This window comes from Orycteropus afer, unplaced genomic scaffold (genome assembly GCF_000298275.1).
Source record: "Orycteropus afer afer isolate SDZICR_OR568_19922 unplaced genomic scaffold, OryAfe1.0 scaffold00441, whole genome shotgun sequence".
Taxonomy (NCBI): domain Eukaryota; kingdom Metazoa; phylum Chordata; class Mammalia; order Tubulidentata; family Orycteropodidae; genus Orycteropus; species Orycteropus afer.
In genome coordinates, this window is record NW_006922028.1 from 1,162,289 (window position 1) to 1,187,368 (window position 25,080).

The 25,080-nt window shown below is 39.8% G+C and overlaps 1 protein-coding gene across 1 annotated transcript in view; it reads left to right on the plus strand.

Annotated features, from left to right (window-relative positions):
• Positions 1 to 25,080, plus strand: part of MCM9 (minichromosome maintenance 9 homologous recombination repair factor) — a 122,313-nt gene that overhangs the window by 95,289 nt on the left and 1,944 nt on the right. The window contains exons 8-11 of the mRNA XM_007954191.1: positions 13,312 to 13,514; positions 14,352 to 14,555; positions 15,870 to 15,952; positions 18,364 to 18,509. Coding sequence (XP_007952382.1) covers positions 13,312 to 13,514; positions 14,352 to 14,555; positions 15,870 to 15,952; positions 18,364 to 18,509 — 636 coding nt within the window. The remainder of the gene's footprint in view (positions 1 to 13,311; positions 13,515 to 14,351; positions 14,556 to 15,869; positions 15,953 to 18,363; positions 18,510 to 25,080) is intronic.

Here is a 25,080-nt window from a genome sequence, read left to right on the forward strand (position 1 = left end):
TACCCAAAGTATTCCAGAATATAGAAAAGGATGGAGTCCTCCCAAATTCATTTTATGAAGCAAGCATAACCTTGATACCAAAACCTAGCAAGGGTATTACTAAAAAGGAAAGTTACAGATCAATATCCCTCATGAATATAGATGCAAAAATCTTCAACAAAATCCTAGCCAATAGACTCCAACAACATATCTAAAAAAATGATGCATAAATAGACTATCAAGCATAACCCAAAATGCACAAACAGCAGAAAATAAACTAGACGAATGGAACCTTCTAAAAATTAAATTTTTATGTGTTTCAAAAGACTTCCCCAAAAGAGAACCTACAGATTGGGAAAAAAATATTTGGCAATGACATATCTGACAAGGGACTTATCTCTAAAATTTATAGAAAACTCCAACCCCTTAACAACAAAAACATTAACAGTCCAATTAAAAAATGTGCAGAAGACATAAATAGACACTTCACCAAAGAGGATACTCAGGCAGCCAGCAAATACATGAAGAAATGCTCACAATCATTAGCCATCAGAGAAATGCAAATCAAAACAACCGTGAGATACCATCTTACCTCAGTACTAATGGCAAAGTTCAACAAGACAGAAAATAATAAATGTTGGCAAGGATGTGGAGAGATTGGGACTCTCGTATGTTGCTGGTGGAGCTGTCAAATGATACAACCACTGTAGAAAGCAGTATGGTGATTCCTTAAAAAGCTGGAATTAGAAATACCATTTGACCCAACAATCCCATTGTTGTTATGTGCCGTCGAGTCAGACCCGACTCATTGCGATCCCTCCTTGGGTTTCCGAGGCGGTAAACCTACGGAAGTAGATTGCCCCACCTTCCTTCCGAGGAGTGGCTGGTAGGTTTGAACCACCAGCTTTCTGGTTAGCAGTCAAGTGCCTTAGGCACTATGCTACCAGAGCTCCCAACAATCCCATTACTAGATATATATCCTAAAGAAGTGAGAGCCAGGACAAGAATAGATATGTACACACCCATTTTCATCATATCACTACAATAACCAAAAGATGGAAACAACCTACGTGCCCATCAACAGAAGAATGGATAACCAAACTGTGGTACATACACACAGTGGAATACTATGCAACCTTAAAGAATCATGCAGAATCTGCAAAATACTGCATAACATGGATGACCTTGGAGGACATTATGCTGAGTAAAGTGAGTCAACCACAGAAGGACAAATGTAGTATTAGTTCATTATTGTAAAAAGTCAAGAAAAGGTTTATATTTGGAAGGAAACTCTTTGTTGGTTACCAGGGGTGGGAGGGGAAGGGAAGGAACACCGCAAAAAAACAAAATGCATTGATCCATGTCACTTTAGTTTTGTGTATTTCACTGTACATAAATTATATTTCAATGAAATTTATTAAAAAGAAAGATTATTTTAGCAGGAGAAGGGTAGTCAGAGCAGATCTATCATGTTCCTGTCTGAAGCCAATCTTCCTTTAGATCAGAACTAGATTGCCGTAGAATGTAAATTTGCTTCCCCGTAAAGAACCTTAAAATACTTTCTCATGTTGCACGTTTTCATTCTTGTACATTTTTGAGTACCTGAATCCTGAAGGTTTAAACTTACGAACCTAGGAAGTAGCAGATGTATAAAGCTGTCTCTGAATGTAGTACTTAAAAAAAAAAAAAAATGCTGATAGAGGGTATGCAAATCTGTGTCACATTTCTGTCTTCCAGAAAGTCAAAAATGTCTACATGCATTGAGTTTCTGTTTATAGTGATGGAAATTTGTCAACAGATATTGGTGATTGTACAATATGATTAATTGATGTCACCAAACTGTACATGTGAAAAAGTTAAATTGGCAAATATTGTGTTATATGAGCAGTAAAAAAAGTCTACAAATGGTGAAAAAAACACAAAAACTTTTTAGTGGTTAGAACTGCCTAGAAATCAAGTAGGTTGCTTACAGGGATGTAGAGGCTTTCAAGTTTAAAGTAGAACAAATAGATAAGAAATTCAAGTACCATATGACCTGGATAACCTTTAAGGTGGCACCTCTGAGATGCTGCACATTATGGGCTTGCCCACCAACTCAGCCATAGCTAACTCAGCTCCTAGCTGGTTTTTTGCAGAGCTGGTTTCACATTATATCTTTTTCTAGACACAGGAGAAGTTTACGAAGCAGCACCAAGAGCTCTGTCTTCTTCCAGTGATGACAAGGATGCATTGGGCATAGACATAATGCCATATTTATTGATTAAGAGCAGAGAGTCCAGAGCTATCTAGTTTATTTGAAGTTCCAGCTTCACTGCCTCCTGCCTGAGCATATATATTACTTAACTTCTCTGTATCTTCGCTTCCTCACCAGTAAGATGGTGAGAGTCATTCTACCAATTTCATAATGTTATTATGAAGATTAAATGACCTAATTCTATGCAAAGTTCTTAGGATAGAACCTGGCATATACTAAATGCTGTGTAAGTGTTAACTGTTGTTGGTGTGCACTTCCTTTCAGAAACCCTTGGAGCCAAATGTATTTTGGAATTTATTTTTTTTCTTTTTTTTTGGAACATAATACAGTGCATAGCCCATACATTATGAAACATTCTAGCAGGGTCTGAGACAATACCCTGTGATCAAACATTAACTATTTTACAACGAAACTTGAAAATATTCATACTGAATGAGATAAAGATTCATATCAATTTAGGCCAAGTTTTGCTGCCAAATTAACTATGAAAACTTTCTTCTTCCAGAGCTTTTTGGATTTTGAAATTCTAGTAAGTGAACATAGGCCATTATCATCATCAGGCTGCCGCATCTTATCTGGTAGCCCTGAGCAGTCAAAGCATGAATCTGTTCCAAGGTGAAATATTGAATTGCCATAGTGGGTAGGAGTCTCTGAGTGGCATAAATCATTAAATACTGTCCTGCTAACGAAAAATTTGTTTGTTCAAACCCACCTAGAAGCACCTTGGCAGACAGGCCTGGCAATCTGTTTCCTAAAGGTTCCAGCCTTGATAACCCTATGGAGTGCAATTCTGTTCTGACACACATGGGATTGCCATGAGTCAAAACCCACTGCGTGGCAGAGAACAACAAACAACATAGGGTGGGTGATAACTGTAAGGGTCATGACGACTGAATTTGGAGGAGGACTCATTAACAACCTGCAATATTGCAGATGAGACAACCTTGCTTGCTTAAAGTGAAGAGGACTTGATGCACTTACTGATGAAGACCAAAGGCTACAGTTTTCAGTGTGGATTATACCTCAACATAAAGAAAATAAAAATCTGCACACTGAACAAATAAGCAGCATCATGATAAATGGAGAAAAGATTGAAGTTGTCAAAAATTTCATTTTACTTGGATCCACAGTCAACACTCCTGGGAACAGCAGTCAAGAAATCAGGCATCATATTGCACTGGGCAAATCTGCTGCAAAAGACCTCTTTAAAGTGTTAAAGAGCAAAGATGTCACTTTGAAGACTACAATGTGCCTAACCCAAACCATGGTATTTTGAGCCACTTCCTATGCATGTGAAAGCTGGACAATGAATAAAGAAGACCAAAGAAGAATTGATGCCTTTGAACTGTGGTGTTGGCGAAGAATACTGGAAATACCATGGACTGCCAGAACAAACAAATCTATCCCGGAAGAAGTGCAGCCAGAATACTCCTTAGAAATGAGAATGACCAGACTTTGTCTCACCTACTTTGGTCATGTCAGAAGGGACAGTCCCTGGAGAAGAATACCATTCTTGGTAAAGGGAATGGTCAGCAAAAAAAGAAGACCCGCAACAGGATGGATTGATGCTGGCTGCAATGGTGGGCATAAGGATAGCAAGGATTGTGAGAATGGCTTGAGACAGGGCAGTGTTACATGCTGTTGTACATAGTGTCATTATGAGTCAGAATCAACTTAACGGCACCTAACAACAACATGACTGAATTATTTTCTGCTTTGAATTTTTTTGATACCATGTGTTTTCAGTAATGGAAGACATGCTCAAATCAAGAGAAAAAATTTTTTTGAGACAATAGGGATATTGATATGATTATGTGGGACACATGTGTCCCAAGTGGACTCTTGCGTTAGGCCTGGTGGGACGAGGCTCATTTCCTCAGATTCTTGCAATAATGCAGGTCCCCACAAGGTGGCAGCACATACAACTGGAATAGCCACTTCCCAAGAAACCTGACACTGAAAATGTAGGTGGCGATATATGTCTTATTGGTCACAAAGGTTAAAGTTATAATGAGACTAGACTAGACTTTAAGCCAGGAGACCCAGAACAACAGAAAGCTGGATCTTCTGGTAACTTGAACATGATGCAGAAACTGGGAATTTGTTCAGAATAAATGCAAAATAACTGTTATCTCATTCCACCTTACCAATTCCTTCAGCCTCAAACCTGCTCTCCCATTATTATGACTCAGATATTTTTTCTACCACTAATTTTTTTGTAGGTCTTCAGCTCTCTTCAGTAGTTCCATTCTCCCTCCTTTCTCCATTTCAGATATCCCTAAGAGAGGCCCAGTTAGGTGCTATCATCTCTGTTTGAGGTTTGTGCAAGAGCAGCTTATAGGTCTCTGGCCAGTTTATGAGCTGACTGCCCTTGGGTCAAATGCCAGTCTCTGGTTTGGTCAGCTGTTCCTTTATGGCAGTTTACACAGAAGGAGTTGTGGGAATATGTGCTTGGTGGGCATGCCAGGGATTGGCTATAATGAACCAAACAAGAATTGTTGTTGTTACGTGCCGTCAAGTTAGACCCGACTCATAGCAACCCCTCCTTGGGTTTCCAAGGCAGTATCACTACGGAAGTAGATTGCCCCATCTTCCTTCCGAGGAGTGGCTGGTGGGTTTGAACCTCCAGCCTTCTGGTTAGCAGTCAAGTGCCTTAGGCACTAAGGAATTTACCAAAGAAGAGGTCATACAACACAGGTAATACAAATACTGTATTACTCTGCTATTATGAAAAGTCAAGGAAACGATTATATATGGAACAAAACTTTCTTTGTTGGTTACCGGGGATGAGTGGGGGAGGGGAGGGAACACTGCTAGATAGGTAGAAATAAGTACTTCTTTGGGTGAAGGGAAGGGCAGTGCACCAAATGTGAGTGATCAACACAGTGTCACTGAGGAAGAAGAAGACATAGAGCGGTACATGGGTGATACAGACAACAAAGATGAACCCTTTTGCACATACAGTACTGTGTTGTTAGTGATGGCAAGCATTGATCTACAGGTTGATAGATGGGTGGACAGGATGAACGATCAGGTATGTCTAGGCAGGGGAGAATGTCCCCATGACCATGTATAGGTCTGGCAGACAATGTATCTACAAGCATATTTGTATGTTCTGTGAGAATGTCCTGGTATATAGCAGAGCTGACAAGGGACAAGGTCACTTCTTGGCCACAGCCAGCTACCCAGAGAGAGTGAGTAGTTGGACCTGTGGGCTCAGGACCATGGTTGCAGGGGACGTCAAGCTAAACTGGCATAATACACTACACAAAAACATTCCACATCCTACTTTGATGAGTAGCGACTGCGATCTTAAAAGCTTGCAAGTGGCCGTCTATATGCAATGTTGGGTCTCTCCTCATCTAGAACAAAGAAGAATGAAGAAAACCAAAGATGCATGGAAACAATTAGTCCAAAGGACTGGTACACCATGTGATCCTCAGCCTATAAGATTATGAGACCAGAAGAACCAGATGGTGCCTGGCTACCACCGTCAACCACTTGGAGCGTTATCTATGTAGGAGATCCTGGATAGAGTGGGTGAACAATATGGAACAAAACTCAAAATCATTGGGTTAAGAAAAAAAAAAAAGAAGAAGGGACCAGGTTTGCTGGTCTGATAGAGCCTGATGGAACCACTGAGACTATGGCCCCTAGCTGCCTTTCAGGTCTGGAATTAAACCCATTCCTGTGGCTTCCAGCCAAACAAAAGACAGGCATATGACCTGAACATTTACATTAGGTAGATAAACTCCTTGGAGAGACCAATCATGGGAGAATAGAAGGGCTGTGTATGCACAGAGAGATAGCTCAGGGAGGCAGGAGTGCAGGGAGGGAAGGACACAAAAGAGGTAACTAAAGGGAGGAAGTGGGAAGAGAGCTGTTACATTGTGGGAAATTGTAGTCAATGTCATGAGGCAAAATGTGTCTGAACTGCTACATGGAAAATGAATTTGCTCTGTAAACTTTCACCCAAATCACAATAAAAATTAAAAAAAAAAAAAAAGATGGCAGGATTTTAAAGACAATCCTGTAGTCTTGTGTATCTAGGGACATGTGGACTCTTGGTCAAGCTTTGTAGTAATTTTTACAATTTCTCCCCAGATCACAACTACCACCAAATACGATATTTTTTTTCCCCTCCATCTTAGAACATGTGGCTGGCCTCCAGGGTCTACTAAAATGTAATTTATAGTGTTAGTAACCAAAATATAGGTCTTACTGAATCTGTACATATTTGAGAAGACTCTTCATTTTGTTGTTCTTTGCTTTTTTGTGTCATATCTACCAAAGGTATTTTGCAACTTGAATAGAAACAAAAGCATTTTTAGACTGAATATTTTTTTCTTTGGCAGTATGGATCCCTCAACAACTTAAGTCTCTGTTCTCTTTGCTTCCAGGCATTTGCATACGCCAATATCCAGAGTTGGTTGACTTATGTCTCAAGTCCAATTTGTTGGGCTTTTTTTTGTTCTTTGCCTCTATGCCTCTTTTATTTAACTTAATGGTGGTGGCCTTAAAGCCATCTAAAGCAGAAGGATTCACCCTCAACATGAGTCGCTTCATTCAACTGAGAACATTTATTGGACCGTTGTTTTCAAAATCTGGGACCTAGAAGCACTTTTTTTTCCCAGTCCCTTAAAGCCTCAAATTTCCAGGCTCTATTCACATTAATTTCTCCTTGAAAACTGGTTAGTTCCTTCCTACAATACTTTGACAAAGGCAGTTTACATGACAGTGTTATGTGGGTTGAAAGTTGAATGCTGTGCTCCACGCAAACTGTTCAGAGCCCCAGGTCCTTCCCTCATCTGGCTCTCTGACTGCAGGGCCTTTTTGTCTCTATTCCAGTGGTAAATAGAGAGGGAAAATATGGAGCACTGCCCAGGAAGGCTTTTAGGGGCTAGGCCTCGAAGGGATATATGTTGGTCTACCCCCATTCCATTGCCAAGATTTTGCATTCTAGCCAATTTTGGTTAACAGTCCAATGCTTTAACCACAGTGCCACCAGAGCTCCCTTACTATGTTTATAGGAAGGTTTAAACATATGGATTGAATAACTGGAAGAGTAATTTTTCGGAAAATGGAATGTTTTAGTTGCTTGAAGTTAATACTTTAAAGATATATGTCATCATCATTTATGATTGTCATACTGCTAATGCTGACACTGGCATCCATTGTACGTACACTGTCTGGCAGAGTCTGGGCTGAGCCTCCCCTCTTCCAGCAGGTCTATTGGAAGCTAATTGAAGGCAGGGACCACTTGTGTACCTTTTTGATTCTCTTTGCATGCAAGAAATGACCTATAAACATTAGTTGACCAGAGAGAGGAAGAACAATTCTACCTATCATTGAAATTAATTTTTGAAAAATCATTTCATATGCAGTTGTCATTACCAGTAAAGTAGCAATATTCCTTTCCTGTTATAAATGCAAACAGTCTTGCTTCAATGCATTAAATGTGTTTTGGTGGGTGATTAGGGACTATTAATTACATTTTATTTTTTCATGGTAAAAGAGATTCCTTGTTCTAAACAATTGCCTCTACAAAGCTATTCTGGCAATAAAAAATAATGAGGTGGGGATTGTTCGATATTTTTACCTTTTAGTAATTTTTTAAAAGGGAGTTTAGTTTTCAGTGAAACTGCCTTTTTGTCTTTTTTTTTTTTTTGTCTGTAATGAATGTTTTCCATTTACTACAGATAAATACCCTCAAACCTTTTCCATCTCAGGGTATGAGGTAACTGCTACAGCCAGCTGGAAATAGACCAGGGATTACCAAATTTATTTAGCACATGTTTGCTGATGTCACAGGGCTGTGACTACTGGAGGCAGAAATCCTGCTATATCTAAAAATGGATTAAATGGAGAGCATACACATTTACAGAGAAAAATATTTGTTAGTGAATTTGCCATATTTATTTTGAGGACTTGCCTATAATTAATAGATTGAAAACAATATCTGAGTTGTGTCACATCCATATCTATACTGTACTGCTATGTGCATGCATGCCTCTTCCCAGACCATTGCATTAATCTCCTGCCTTGTCTCTACCAACAGCCCTTGTCTAACTCGCCCACCAACTCAAGAGCACTTCAGGCTCCCCAGCCTCTTCTTCAGGCTAAATCAGTCTTTTTTTTTAAAAAAAAAAAAACCCGATTTCCTTTCCCTCTCTTTCTCTTTCTCTTTTGTTTCTTTTCTTTCTAGCAAAATCAAAACAAGTTAATACACAGAAAGTTTTTACTTCAGCCACTTACTATTCTGCAGTCATCCTCACCTACCTCCTTCATCCCCTTGACAAATACATATCTATTTCCAGATGTTGTGAAGGAGATAGATTCAAAAGCTGCTTCAAAACATTGCTGATCTTCTTTCCCACCTGCGTAAATGAATATTTATCATCTTTACTTCTGGAAACTTTATCTTATAGAACTTTCCATAGTCTGCCCATATCATCACCGTAGATCCATTATATAGGTCATTGGTCTTGCAGAATTCTGTCATGTGATCTGTGGTGTCATTTCTCTCACCAAGGCTGTATTTTCCAGCTACTTTTCCTTCTTTGTTTCCAGCTTTTGCATTCTAATCACGAGTAGTTATCACTGCTTCTGGATTCCTAGATTGGTCAATTTCAGACTGCAGAAGGTGATAAAAATCTTCAGCTTCTCCATCTTTGCTGGTATATGGGTGTTATACGGACAACACTGTCCTTCAAGTTGGATCTTGAAATGTTCTTCTTGACAATGAATGTGATACCATTCCTCTTCAGTTTGCCATTCCCAGCATAGTAGACTATATGATTGTCCGATTCATAATGGCCAATACCAGTCCATTTCAGCACACTAATGCCTAGGATATCGATCTTTAAGCATTCCATTTCAATTTTGACATTGTTCAGTTTTCCTAGATTCATACTTTGTACATTCTATGTTCCAAGTACTAATGGATACTTGCAGCATTTCTTCCTGTTTTCAGTAGTGCCACTCAGAAAATGAAGGTCCTGAAAGCTTTTTTCCATCCACATCATTAAAGTGGACTCTACTTTGAGGAAGCAGCTTTTCCCCAGTCGTTTTTTGAGTGCCTTCCAAACTGAAGTGCTCCTCTTCTTCACTATATCAGCCAGTGTTCCTTTGCTGCTCATACGATTTTCAGTGGCCAGTTTTCCTGGAAGTAGATCGCCAGGTCCCTCATCCCAGTCTCTCTTAGTCTAGAAGCTCTGCTAAAACCTGTCCACCTTAGGTGGCCCTGCTAACGTTTGGAATACTAGTGGCATAGCTTCCAGCATCACAGCCACACCCAAGCTACCACAGTTCATCAAACTGACAGTTTATTGAGAAAATAATCAAAGAATCTGGACTACATAAAGAAGGATGCAGCCTCAAGATTGGAGGAGGACTCATTAAAAACCTGTGATATAAAATACCGTATAACATGGATGAATTTGGAGGACCGTTGTTGTTGTTGTTGTTGTTGTTGTTGTTATGGGCTGTTGAGTCAGACCTGACTCATAGTGACCCCTCCTTGGGTTGCCGAGGCAGTATTACTATGGAAGTAGATTGCCCAACCTTCCTTCCGAAGAGTGGCTGGTGGGTTTGAACCACCAGCCTTCCGGTTAGCAGTCATTATGCTGTGAGTGAAATAAGTCAATCACAGAAGGATAAATACAGTATTAGTTCGTTATTATAAAAAGTCAAGGAAAGGTTTATATATTGAGGGAACTTTCTTTTTTGTTTACCAGGGGTGAGGGAACAGTGCAAGAGAAAAAAAATGCATTGACCCATGGGAGGGGAAAAAAAAAACAATCTGTGATATTCAAGTGACACACCTTGCTTGCTAAAAATGAAGAAAACTTAAAGCACTTGCTAATGAAGATCAAAGACTATAGCTTTCAGTATGGATTACCCTTCAACATAAAGAAAACAATTGGACCAGTAAGCAACATAATGATAAACAAAGAAAAGCTAGAAGTTGTCAAGGATTTTATTTTACTTGGATCCGTAATCAACGCCCATGGAAGCAGCAGTCAAGAAATCAAATGATATGTTACAATGAGTAAATCTGCTGCAAAAGACCTCTTTAAAGTATACAAAAGAAAAGATGTCACTTTGAAGACTAAGGTACTTCTGACCCAAGCAACCATCATTTCAGTGGCCTTATATGCATGTGATAGCTGGACAGTAAGTGAGGAATATCTCAGAAGAATTGATGATTTCTACTGTGGTGTTCACAAAGAACACTGAATATGCCTTGGACTGCCAGAAGAACAAGTAAATCTGTCTTGGAAGAAGTACAGCTGGAATGCTCCTTAGAAGTGAGAATGGCCAGACTTTGTCTTACATACCTTGGACATGCTACCGGGAGGGACCAGTACCTGGAGAAGGGCATCCCGCTTGATAAAGTAGAGGGTCAATGAAAAGAAGATGACCCTCAACAAGATGGATTGATCCAGTAGCTGCAGCAGTGGGCTCAGACATTCTGGTGATTGTGAAGATGGTGCAGGACAAGGCAGTGTTTGTTCTGTTGTACATAGGGTCACTTTGAGTTGTACTCAACTTCACAGCACCTGACAACAACTACAACATTAACATCATAGCTACTGGACTGCAAGCTCCTTAGAACAGAATCTATGCTTGGTTTAATTTTATATCTCTCTCAGCACCTAGCAGAGGGGTCTGCTCATAGTAGAGGCATAAAATTATGTATCGAACAGTTAATTCTCTTAAAGATGATGTTGTGAGGTGCCGTCAAGTTGGCTCTGACTCATAACGACCTTATGTACAACTGAATGAAACACTGCCTGGTTGTGAGCCAGCTTCACAATCCTTGCTATACCTGAGCCCATTGTTGCAGCCAGTGTGTCAGTCCTTCTTGTGAACCTTCCCCGTTTTCATTGACCCTTCACTTTACCAAGTGTTCTTGTTACCTTAGTACCACTCTGACAGGGATATACCACAAATGGGATGGCTTTAACAAACAGGAATTTATTCTCTCACAGTTTGGAGACTTTAAGTCCAAGTTCAAAGTGCCAGGCTTTAGGGGCTGTGTGAAAGCCCCTCGACCTTGGGCTTCAGCTCTGCCTCTTGCTCCCAGCCCACTGAAGCTAGAAGCCTCTCTTCACTCAGGCAGCTAGTGGCTGCTGAGACTAACAAGCCCAAGGTCAACAAATAAAATAACACAGTCCTGATGTTACCAAACCACATGGCAGGCCATTAATTCATGTCCATTGTAAGTCCCACGGTTGGCAGAGCATGGCAGACTGCTGAACAACAACATGGCTACATGCAGGATCCAAGTGTGCTATAAGCTAGAGACTGTTCCCCATGGCTTCTGCTTATATATAGGAAGCAGACCACATCCCTAAGGCAACTACTCAGCTGCTCACAGTAGATTCCACCATGAGGTTGATTACCAGTCCCATCATGGGGAATACTACATCCAGCTGCCCAGCCACTCAACCAGGCCCAACCAAGTTGACACACAGACTTAACTACCACACCAAGCATGATATCCTTCTCCAGGGAATGGTCCCTTCTGACATGACCAAAGTAGGTGAGACGAAGTCTGGCCATTTTTGCTTCCGAGTGGCATTCCGGCTGCACTTCTTCCAGGAGAGATTTTTTAGTTTTGGCAGTCTGTGGTATTTTTAGTATTCTTCACCAACACCACAACTCAACTTTGGTCGTCCTTATTGTCCAGCTTTCTAATGCATATGAGGCGACTGAAAATACCATGGTTTGGGTTAGGTGCACCTTAGTCTTCAAGGAGACAGCTTTGCTCTTCAGCACTTGAGCAATACGTCATCTGCTTTCCTGACTGCTGCTTCCGTTGGTTTTGATTGTGGAACCAAGTAATATGAAATCTTTGACAACTTCAGTCTTTTCTCCATTTATTATGATAATGCTTATTGGTCCAGTTGTGAGGATTTTCATTTTCTTTATGTTGAGATGTAATCCGTACTGTAGACGTAGTCTTTAATCTTCATCACTAAGTGCTTCAAGTCATCTTCATTTTCAGCAAGGAAAGTTGCATCATCTGCATATCACAGGTTGTTAATGAGTCTTCCTCCAATCTTGATGCCATGCTTTTCTTCTTATAGTCCAGCTTCTTGGATTATTTGCTTAGCATACAGATTAAATAAGAATGTTGAAAGGATACAACCCTGATGCACTCCCTTCCTGATTTTAAACCATGCAGTGTCCCCTTGTTCTGTTTGAACAAGCTTCCTGATCCATGTACACGTCCCTCATGAGCACGATTAAGTGTTCTGGAAATCCCATTCTTCTCAATGTTATTTGTAATTTGTCATGATCCACACAATAGAATGCCTTTGCATAGTCAATAAAAACACAAGTAAACATCTTTCTGGTATTCCTTGCCTTGAGCCCCGATCCATCTGACATCAGTAATGATATCCCTCGTTCCACATCCTCTTTGAATCCAGCTTGCATTTCTGGGAGTTCCCTTTCAGTATAGTGCTACAACTGTTTTTGAATTATTTTCAGCAAGGTTCTACTTGCATGTGGTACTAACAGTATTATTTGATAATTTCCACATTCTGTGGAATCACCTTTCTTTGGAATTGGTACAAATATGGATCTCTTCTAGTCAGTTGGACAGGTAGCTGTCTTCCAAATTTCCGGGCATAGACTAGTGAGTGCCTCCAGCACAACATCGTTTGTTGAAACATTTCAATGGGTATTCCGTCAATTCTCGGAGCTTTGTTTTTCTTCACCAATTCCTTCAGCACAGCTTTGACTTCTTCCTTCAATACCATTGGTTCTTGATCATATGCTACCTCCTGAAGTGGGTGAACATCAACCAGTTCTTTTTTGTACAGTGACTCTGTGTATTCCTTCCATTTTCTTTTGATGCTCCCTTCTTCAGTTCTCTTAAAGATAGACTAGTTTAAATGTACTACATTTGAACTCTGATTTTTGATATCCCATTGTGTCATTCCATTATCTTTCACATGAGTGTCTAGATTTTCAAGGTACAAGAGAAGTCCATTTTTATGAACAAGTTTAATCCTGCATTTATTTGAATCTCCTCAGTCAGTGAATTTTATCCCCTCTTTCGGTAGCCTCGTGTGTAAGCTGAACACAAGGACCACCATACTGGCAGCAACTAACCCCAAAGGCCAGTACGACCCTCACGAATCTGTGTCTGTGAACATCGCACTTGGTAGCCCACTTTTGAGCCGATTTGATCTGATTCTGGTTTTGCTTGATACCAAGAATGAAGACTGGGATCGTATAATTTCCTCCTTTATCTTAGAAAATAAAGGTATGTTATGATAAGTTATTCAAAAGGACAAACAAGGATTAGCCATAAGCAAATGAAATTATCTTTGAAGGAAATTAAATAAATGCCCAGCTTACCCTACCTGATACACCCACTGCCACTGAGTCAATTCTGACTCATAGTTGACCCTATAGGACAGAGTAGAACTGCCCCAGAGGATTTCCAAGGTTGTAAATCTTTGCAAACTGTCTCATCTTTTTCCCCATAGAACAGCTGGTACATTCAAGCTGCTGACCTTTTGGTTAGCAACCATATGCTTTAAGCACAGCATCACCAGAGCTCTTTACCTTATCTAATAGGACAATAGGAAGAAGCTTAGACAGAAACCAATAAGTCAGTGGAGCCAGTTAGTGAACCCTAAAATAAGAAGCAGAAGGAAAGGGTTTTCCTCTACTTGCCACTGATGAGATAATCGTATAGTATGTCCTTGTAATGCAAGGGGGCAGTCTTATGGTATGTAATTATCACTCACCTCTTGCACAGAGAAACCGGGACTGAATTATAAAAGATCATTTTTCTTTGTAAAATAAATTATTTTTAGTCAAGTACTGTTTACTACTACTATAGGACAGACCATAATTATTTTGAGTAATTTTGTAATTTTAACCTCTGTAGGAAGCCTAACTAACTGTATTAAGTTAGATCCTAAGACTGATTATTCTAGAACTGTATGCTAAGCAAAGAACAGGTATAGCTATAAATGGCTACACAACCTGAAGGTCATTTTTTAAAAAATGAGTACAAGAACTTTATCAAACCTTTAAAATGGGGTGGTTGCCTGTTCTTGGAAATTAATGAATGATTGCCTCATGTATACAGGTTACCCAAGTAAATCAGAGAAGCTGTGGAGCATGGAAAAGATGAAAACCTACTTCTGCCTCATTAGGAATCTACAGCCCACACTGTCTGACGCGGGTAATCAAGTTCTTCTCCGGTACTACCAGATGCAGCGACAGAGTGATTCCCGGAATGCAGCCCGGACAACCATTCGCCTGTTGGAAAGCTTGATACGATTAGCAGAAGGTTTATTTCATTCAACCAAAGATATTTTTATTGAGTGCCACCTGTGTGCAAGGCATAGGGGTTGCCATCCTGAATTCAAAGATGAATAAGTACAGTCCCTACTCTAAAGTGACTCAGCAGCACACAACAACTAAGGTGCTCATACTGACTTGCTGTTAGTCACTTCCGACTAATGGTGATAACGTTTTCAAGGCTGTGAGCTTTCAGAAGCAGATCACAGGCCTGTCTTCTGAGGCACCTCTGGGTGGGTCCCAATGGCCAAGCTTTCAACTAGTGGTTGAGTGCTTGAGCGTCTGTGCCACACAGGGACTCCCAAGGTGCTCATAGTCACTTACAAAGTGAAAGTTCAGAGCTACAAAACCTCTGTTCTTCTGGGAATAGATTATAGGTGTTGAGTGGGATGTAGTGTCATTAAAAAGAGGAATCTTTGTGATATCCTGTAACTAAAGATATCATTTTGAAAGCCTTATTTATTGATACTTTGTTTCTCAGTGGCAGCTTTATTAGAAATATTTCAGGTGAATGAATTTCTTGTTTGAAATTGTTCCCAGCAGAGCATCTCTAGCTCTTGCTCACTAGTTGCCGTTTGTAACCCACTCCCGATCGTTATAACAACCAAATCAGCAATGCCATGCTTTATCTGCTTTCTAAGGTATAAGGCTTACATGCATACATACAACTAATATGCATGTCAGATCTTTCCTCACTAACATCAGCTTTTACATTTAGCCATTGTTTAAATAATTTTAAAAAATCACATAAACTGTGGAAAACATTAAACATATGGTCATATGATGAAATAATATAAGCTGAATAAAAGTAGCATAAAACAAATGTGCTGCATTTTTGCAAGGATTTCTAGCTAATATGGGGGCAAAAAATACCCAAAATTCAGACTTGCTAGTTTGGTAGTTTTGAAAAGCTCATAGATAAAGAGAAATATCAGATGAGGTTTAATATTTTTTCTGTTTTTGTATTTTTATAATAAATTAGAAACTGAGGATTAAAAGTTGTTGAATATTAAACATATGTTTACATAGCTCCTTTCTTTTCTAGAACCCAGAGTACTTTTTCATACAGATACACAAAATTGTCATGAATGAAACAGGAAAATTAGGAGCATGATTAGAGAAACAACCTAAAAGCTAGTTGAACTTAGACTTTTTATACTTGTTCTAATAGCTCATTCAAAAAATAATATTTTGGGGAGGGAAAGTTAGATAGAGAATAGTATTTATCACTGCCAATATTTATTTAGAATAAGGAACCAATAAGTCCTATCCTCATAGTTTCAAATGCTGTCTGTTTTTTTAGCTCATGCTCGCCTGATGTTTCGTGACACTGTGACTCTGGAAGACGCTATTACAGTGGTGTCAGTAATGGAGTCCTCAATGCAGGTAGGCATTTTTTGTATATCTAATATTTGAACCCTATTTACAGTTTTCTAGGGGGAAAAAATAAAAGACTATTTTATTTTATTTTGTTGATGTTGAAAATATATAAAGTGTAACACCAATTCAACAGTTTCTACATGTACAATTTAGTGACATTGATTACATTCTAGTTTTGCAACCATTCTCACCCTCCTTTTCTGAATGGGTCCTCTTCCATTAATATAAATTCACTGCCCCGTAAGGCTCCTATCTAATCTTTCCAGTTACTCTTGTTGCTTAGATCTCAGACAGCTAGTTCTTAAAAGAGCATAATGCTTGCAAAAAGGATGTGGCACGTCTTCTGACCTTCTCTAACTTCATGAGGGGGAGGCAGACTCAACCATCAGCAGCCCAAGACTGACTCCTATGAGGTCAGACGTGCCTCCACCCTTTGACCTTTTTACCAATTCTGACATCAACCGTGCCTCCCAGTAGCACTCTCTACTTCTCTGCTGGGTTTGATAATTCATTGCCATAACCACACAGAACTCGCAGACAATACTCACAATTATGAGGCTTATTAGAGAAGTAACAGGTTACGATTCAGGTTTAGGAACGCTCAGGATACAATTCTCCTATCAAGACAGCCTCCCCTCAGCCATGCCCATAAGCACACCTCTCTTTGGCTCTTGACCTCTGCTCAAGGAAGTGTTACAAAGCTCTTGCAGCTCTGGCAATAGGTGCACTCTACTCTGCCAGCAAGCCTCCTGCACCATGGTATTCAGCTTTCTTTCTCCATGGGCCAGCAAGCCCTGCTTTATCTCATGCAGGTCTCCTGGTTCCATTGGTTTTGCTGCCTTTGCTGCTGCTGTCTCTCTGCTATCTCAGCACAGGAATTTCAGGTCCAAGGATGTGCTCCACACCTGGCTGGTCCTGATAGTAGTGAGATCCCCCTTTTTGCCTCTGGGATGGCTTGTTTTAAGCCTAGCAAGATGGCAAAACTGACCAGTCCTCATGCTAGACTTCCGTATACCTTATTTGCACAGTCTTCTCCCCATAAAGGTACCATGTACCTTATTTGCATTAGCAAGCTATCCAGTCCCCTTGGTGGGCCACAGACACCTCATGTTTGCATAGTTCCACCCAGTACCTCTGGTGGGAGGCTCAGAGACCATGGCAGAAGAGCCGTACTGAGTAATTCACTGCACCACAATGCTCAAGGCAGACATTCTTTACTAGTGAAGCTAAACTATTGTTTGGTTTTCAGAAAACTCCAGGGGATATTTTTGGTTTAAGGTTTAAAGGTTAGCTCAGAGTTTTCTGGCTCCAGAAAGTGTGGAGTCCATCAGAATTTAAAATTCTGTTCTGACAATGTGGTACAAAACTCAAAATCATTTGGAGGCAAAAAAGAAAAAAAGAAGAAGGTGGGGACCAGGTTTGCTGGTCCAATAGAGCCTGGTGTAACCACTGAGACTATGGCCCCTAGCTGCCCTTCAGGTCTGGAATTGAACCCACACCTGTGGTTTCCAGCCAAACAAAGTACAGGCATGTGAGTTAAACATTTACCTCAAGTAGACACACGCCCTGGAGAGAACAATCATGGGAGAAGGAAGGGCTGCTTATGCACAGGGAGATAGCTCAGGGTGCAGAAGAGTATGAAGGGATGGACACTGGGAGGAGGTAACTATGGGGAGGAAGTGGGAGGGGAGCTGCTGCATTGTAAATTTTGGTCAATGACATGAGACAAATTATATGTGAACTGCTGTATGAAAAGTGAATTTACTCTGTAAATCTTCACCCAAATCCTAATAAAAAAAAAAAAAATTCTGTTCTGAATCTTCTCCCTTTTGATCAGGATTCTTCTGTAGTTGGATACCATCCAGTTCTGGTCTCATGGCAAAGAAAGCAATTGTTCATGGAGGCAGTTAACCACATATTCCATATCTTCCTCCTATTCCTGACTTTCCTTCTACCTCTCTTGCTCCAGGTGAATAAGACAATTTATTAATCTATCAAGAAATATAAATATATGATACAAATATGATATATAAATATGATCATATTGTAGATCTAATAATTCCTGGAAATATACCCAAAGGAAACCATTTAAAAGAAGGAAAAAAAAAATGTCAAGGAGACAATCACTGCATTAGTAGCATTGCTTTTGCCCATTGGTCTAAAACAGTGGTTCTCAATCCTTTTCTTCTCTGCACACCTGAGGGATACCCATGCTTCCACTAGTGAGAGTATGTGTTTGTAGATTAATAATCGCAACCAAGAAATGGGTAGAGGATTATTACATTTGAAAAAGTCTTCCAGGTGATTCTGACACCCAAAATGGGGTTGTGGAGGAGGCTGGTCTTCAGTGTGTTCTTGCCTCTGTGCACTCTGGCCTGGTGATTCGCCCTGATATTTTTCATTTTCTCACCCCTCAGGGAGGTGCACTGCTAGGTGGTGTGAATGCTCTCCATACTTCCTTTCCTGAAAACCCTTTGGAGCAGTACCAGCGGCAGTGTGAACTTATTCTGGAAAAGCTAGAGCTGCAGAGCCTCCTGAGTGAAGAGCTAAGAAGACTTGAAGGGTGAGGAAGGAAAGCCAAGAAAGGCATATGATGGGAAACCCTTGTTTGACATTTAATGAAATGAAAGAAGTGCAATTAAATGAAAAATCTGTAAGGGATTCAGTTATTTATTGCTATATAATAATCAACCATCCCCAAACTCAGTGCCTTAGGAAGAAAACCATTTTAGTGTTCTGAGAGTCAAAAATTCAGACAAGGTTCAATGGGGATGGCTGCTCTCTGCTTACATAGCATTGGCCGGGGTCACTCATGCACCTGCATTCAGCTGAGTGCTCCCTGGTGCTCCCTGGGCTTGGCTTTGCCTTTGGAGAGGCTGTTCATTTTGACTGAGCTAAGTTGCCAGAAACTGACATACATGCTGGATTCAAGAAAGGAGGAATGTGAGGCTCAGGATCAGTGTTGTAATAGGAAATTGGCAATGGACCTTCCCCAATATAAAATTACTCTCCTGGGTGGAAAGGAGGAAAAAAAAAGTAGATGAGGATCTAAAAGATAGAATTCTGTCCTAAAATGTTCTTTTTTTACTGATACTTCTTTTTAATGCAAAGGCATGTGCTGCTGACCCTCCAAGCAGCAAACCAAGTGTACTATAAGTAAAAGTGAATTACCTCCAAGACACAATCTAAAGCTAATTTTATCAAGTGAGAAAATCCGAGTAACATACTGGCTTTTTCCCTTAGGAAAGAGTTCTCGATCACTTAAGGGCATCACATAATTATACAGCCATCTGCATTTTCATAACAGTTTTCTTCCAGAAAGGAGCTCTGCTTGTGCTATGGTTAAAGCATTGGTCTGCTAAACAAAAGGTCGGCAGCTCAAACCTACCAGTTGCACCACAGGAGAAAGATGAGACAGTTGGCTACAGCCTTGGGAACCCTATTTGGCAGGTCTACTCTGGCCTATAGGGTTGCTATGAGTCAGAATTGACTTGATGGCAGTGGATAGTGACAGTCTGCCTCAAATTGTGGCCATTGTACCCACCTTGAAGTTAAAATAGATCTCAGAGATGCTGTCTTTTAGGAAGCTTTAGTAAAACTATAAAAATTTAACTTAATTCTTGAAATAAAAATCAGACTAAAATAAACCCAAAACTCACTGCCATCAAGTCGATTTCAAATCATAGTGATCTTATAGGACAGAATAAGATAGGCCCATAGGGTTTCCAAAGCTATATGTCTTTACAGAAGCAGATTGCCTCATTTTTCTCCTGCAGAGCTGCTGGTGGATTTGAACTGCCAACCAGGAGCTCTGGGGGCATAGTGGTTAAACCATTCAATAGTCTTTAACAATACCACAATTCAAATGCATCCATTCCTTTGCAGTCTTCCTTATTCATTGTCCAGGTTTCACATTGCATATGAAGCTCTTAGAAAGACCATGGCTTGGGTCAGGCACACCTTAGTCCTCAAAGTTACATCTTTACTCTTTAACACTTTAAAAAGTTCTTTTGCAGCAGATTTGCCCAGTGAAATAATTCAATTGATTTTCTGACTGCTGCTTCCATGGGCATTGATTGTGGATCTAAATAAAATTAAATCCTTGACAATTTCAGTTGTTTCTCCATTTATCATGATGTTGCTTATTGGTCCAATAGTGAGGAATTTTGTTTTCTTTATGTTGAGGTGTAATCCATTCTGAAGACTGTATAGTCTTTGATATTCATCCGTAAGTACTACAAGTCCTCTTCCCTTTCAGCAAGCAAGGTTGTGTCATCTGCATATAGCAGGTTGTTAATGAGTCTTCTTCCAATCCTGATGCCTCATTCTTCTTCATATTGTCCAGCATCTAGGGTTATTTGCTCAGCATACAGATTGAATAAGTATGGTGAAAGGATATAGCCCTGACACCTTTCGTGATTTTAAGCCATGCATTATTCATTTGTTCTGTTTGAACAATTGCCTCTTGGTCTGTGTACAGGTTCTTCATGAGCATGTTTAAGTGTTCTGAAATTCCTGTTCTTCACAAAGTTATCCTTAATTTATTATGATCCACAATGTCGAATCCCTTTGCACAGTCAGTAAACACAGGTAATCTTTCTAGTATTCTGTGCTTTCAGCCAAGATCCATCTGACATCAGCAATGATATCCTCATTTCTTCTGAATCTGGCTTGATTTTCTGGCAGTTCCCTGTCTCTATACTGCTACAACTGTTTTTGAGTTATGTTCAGCATAATTTGACTTGCATATGATATTAATGATATTGTTCAATAATTTCCACATTCTGTTGGATCACTTTTCTTTGGAATGGGCACAAATGTGGATCTCTTCCAGTTGGCCAGGTAGCTGTGTTCCAAATTTCATGGCATACATGTACGAGCACTAGCAGCATTGCCTTCATTTGTTGAAACATCTCAGCGGGCATCCCATCAATTCCTGGAGCCTTGTTTTTTGCCAATTCCTTCAGTGCAACTTGTTCTTCTTCCTTCAGTATCATCGGTTCTTGACCATATACTACTTCCTGAAATGGATGAACATTGACCAGCTCTTTTTTGGTACAGGGACTGTGTGTATTCCTTCCACCTTCTTTTGATGCTTTTCCTGCATCCTTCAGTATTTTGCCCATAGTATCCTTCAGTATTGCAACCCGAGGCTTGAGTTTTTTCTTCAGTTATTTCAGCTTGAGAGATGCCAAGCGTGTTCTTCCCTTTTGATTTTCTAACTCCAGGTCTTTGCACATTTCATTATAATACTTTACTTTGTTTTCTTGAACCGCCCTTTGAAACCTCCTCGTCAGATCTTTTATTTCATCATTTCTTCCATTTACTTTACTCTCCATTAAAAAGAAAATTTCAGAGTCTCTTCTGACATCCATTTTGGTCTTTTCTTTCTTTCCTGTCTATTTAATGACTTTTCACTTTCTTCATGTATGATGTTAATATCATCCTACAGTTCATCTGGTCTTCAGTTATTTTTGTTTCATGTTCATATCTGTTCTTCAGATGGTTTGTACATTGAGGTATACCAGGGTTGCATTTTGGCTCTCGTGGGCTTGTTTTAATTTTCGTCAGCTTCAACTTAAACTTGCGTAGGAGCGATTGATGGTCTTTTCCACAGTTGGCCCTTTGTCTTATTCTGACTGATGATATTGAGCTTCTCCATCATCTCTTTTCACATACGTAGTTGATTTGATTCCTGTATATTCCATCTGGTAAGGTCCACATGTATATCCCCATTTAAGTTGCTGAAAAAATGTATTTTCAGTGAATAAGTGATTGGTTTAGCAAAATTTTATCATGTGATCTCCAGTGTCATTTCTATCACCAAGGCCATATGTTCCAACTACTGATGATGATTCTTTTTTTTCCAACTTTCACATTCCAATCACCAGTAATAATCAATACATCTTGATTGCATGTTTGGCCAATCTCAGACTGCAGAAGCTGGTAAAAATCTTCAGTTTCTTCATCTTTGGCTTTAGTGGTTGGTGCATAAATTTAAATAATAGTAGTATTAACTAGGATTACTTGTAGGTGTATGGATATTACCCTATTACTGATAGCATTGTACTTCAGGATAGATCTTGAAATGTTCTTTTTTTTCCCCCCCATTTACCATTCCCAATTCTAACCCAGTCTCCTCCCCTCCCTGCCCAGTAACCCCCTTCTCCCCTCATGCCCCTCATACTTATGCACTCCTATGTGTCCTGCATTTTCTCCATGCGAATGTTGCCCCTCTGGTGCCCCACGGTCGATTGCCCCAAGGGATGCATTTCCATAGAGTATGTGGGTGCATCACCCTGGGTTGAGTGTTCTGCGTGTACATCTTGTTTATTATTGGGCTGAGAGCCAGCCCCTGGGATTGAGTTGTATTCCAGGCCCAGAATGTATCCCACGGCCATAGTATTAGGGATCTAACCAGACTCCATCCGACCAGTAATTTTGGTCATTATTGAGCTTTTGGATTTTGTTCCACATTTTTTCCTCCCAGTCTATCCAGAATATCCAGATTTGATTCTTTCCTGAGTGTTGACCTTGGTAGCTGGGCTGACCATCTAGTTCTTCTGGTCTTGAGGGCCATCGTGTCCTAGGGCTCATTGCTTCCAAATGAAATATTCCTTTTGATGATGAGTGTGACACCATTCCTCTTCAATTTGTTTTTTTTGGCATAGTAGATCATATGATTGTCTGATTAAAAATGGCCAATATCAGTCCATTTCAGCTCACTAATGTCTAACATATCAATCTTTAAGCATTCCATTTCATTTTTGATAACTTTCAATTTTCCTACATCCATACTTAGTACATTCCACATTCCAATTTTATTAGTAATTGTTTGTAGATCTTTCTTCTCAGTTTGAGTCATTCCCCATCAGCAAATGAAGGTCTCAAAAGCTTCACTCCATCTATGTCATTAAGGTCATCTCTACTTTGAGGAGGCAGCTCTTCCCCAATCTTACTTTGAGTGACTTCCAACCCAATGGGCTCGTTTTCCAGCACTATATCAGACAGTGTTTCCCTGTTATTCATAAGGTTTTCAGTGGCTAATTTTTTTCAGAAATTGACTGCCTCTTCCTTCTTCCTAGTCTTTCTTAGTCTGGAAGCTCCATGAAAACCCATCTACCACAGGTGACCCTGCTGATATTTGAAATACTGGTGTCATAGCTTCCAACATCACATTAACATGCAAGCCACCACAGTATAACAAACTGACAGATGAGTGGTGGTCAGACTAAAATAGTAAAGTTAAATTATTCCACTCTGTTAAATTCCTAGTCTTTAAGGACACTGTTATGAGAGTTTAAATGATCATGAATATCTGTAACCATAATTTAGGAGCTCTGGTGGCATAGTAGTGCCTAAGGCATTTGACTGCTAACCAGAAGGCTGGCAATTCAAACCTACCAACCACTGCTTGGAAGGAAAACTGAGCAATCTACTTCTTTAGAGATACCGCCTCAGAAACCCAAGGAGTGGTCACTGTGAATTGGAGATGACTCAACATCAGTGAGTTTGACCATAATTTGATGCTGAAAAGTAGTAGTAATTTTGAAAGATACTTGTTTTTTGTTTGGTTTTTACTCATATTAATAATGTTGTTGTTAAGTGCTGTGGAGTCGAACCCGACTTATAACGACCCCTCCTTGGGTTACCAAGGCGGTATCATTACGGAACTAGATTGCCCAACCTTCCTTCTGAGGAGTGGTTGGCTGGTGGGTTTGAACCGCCAGCCTTCTGGTTAGCAGTTAAGATGCCTTAGGCACTACGTTACCAGAGCTGCCCATATTAATAATAGTGAATATAAACTTGCTATATTGATATTTCCAAATCTACTTAAATGAATATAAACCAAATTTTTATAATTTTTTAATGTTTTATTATTATAAAGACAATACATGCTATGCATAGAGTATTTTAGAATTAACAAAAATGAATTAATAAGAAAATAAAAATCACATGTAATCTTACTACCCGGGAGCTCTGGTGGCATAATGCCTAAGGCACTTAACTGCTAACCAGAAGGCTGGTGGTTCAAACCCACCAGCCACTCCTTGGAAAAAAGATTGGGCAATCTACTTCTGTAGAGCTACCACCTTGGAAACCCAAGGAGGGGTCGCTATGAGTTGTGACTGACTCCACAGCAGTGAGTTTGGTTTTTGGAATTTTATTACCCAGCAGTATCTACCATTAACATTTTAATATATTTAAATTTAAAATACACTCAAATTTAATGTACTTTTTTGTATTCCTTTTTCTATGATTACACATAATTTTTAGAATAATTTACTATAGTGCTTTGGTTAATTCCTTTACACGTATAGTACAAGGAAGCAGGGTTATCTTACATCTTATAATAAAAAGGAAAAATTGGTGTTTTGGCCCTGTTTGCCCATTGTTGGTGATAGGAAATAAATATGCCCAAAATTTAAAGTGTCACCGACCAGATACTTATTCAGGGAGGGTAGATAGGTTTTAACTCTATGAAATTGATGGAGAGTGACTACCTGGAACATATGTTGAAGAATGACTGGGCTTAACAGGAAAATCTGTCACAATTGCCTGAGGATATTTGCTGTGAATGCCAGAGGGGATAGTAGGAGCACCAGTCTAGAAGTATCATAAGTTCTTTACTCCTGCGTAAAGTGACATTTTAGGTGCACTAAAATTCATTACTTCCATTAGGTAAGGTGAGGTGATGGATCATAATCTCAAGTCTTTCACTTTGGTTCTTGTCTGCAAACTGGCCATTAAACAACTAGAACAACAACTTTCTTGGTTGGCAACCAGCTACTGTACAGTATAGCCACAAGTCTCTCACGGTTGAAGTTTAACATGTACTTTACACTGACCTAGAAACAACCTTCAGTGAATTCAGTGGACTTTTGGAGACATCCACAAATGGAGACAGATAAACCTGTTATTTCATTTTCTTCATTTTATGACTATTTTAGGCTAAATTAGAATGATTATCAGAACACTTAAATTGTCTACTGATAGAAAGAATACTTTTCTCCTGCTGCTGCTCTAAGAGACTATGTTGTGTTGTTGTTATGTGCCGTCGAGTTGGACCCAACTCATAGCGACCCCTCCTTGGGTTTCCGAGGCAGTATCACTACGGAAGTAGATCGCCCAAC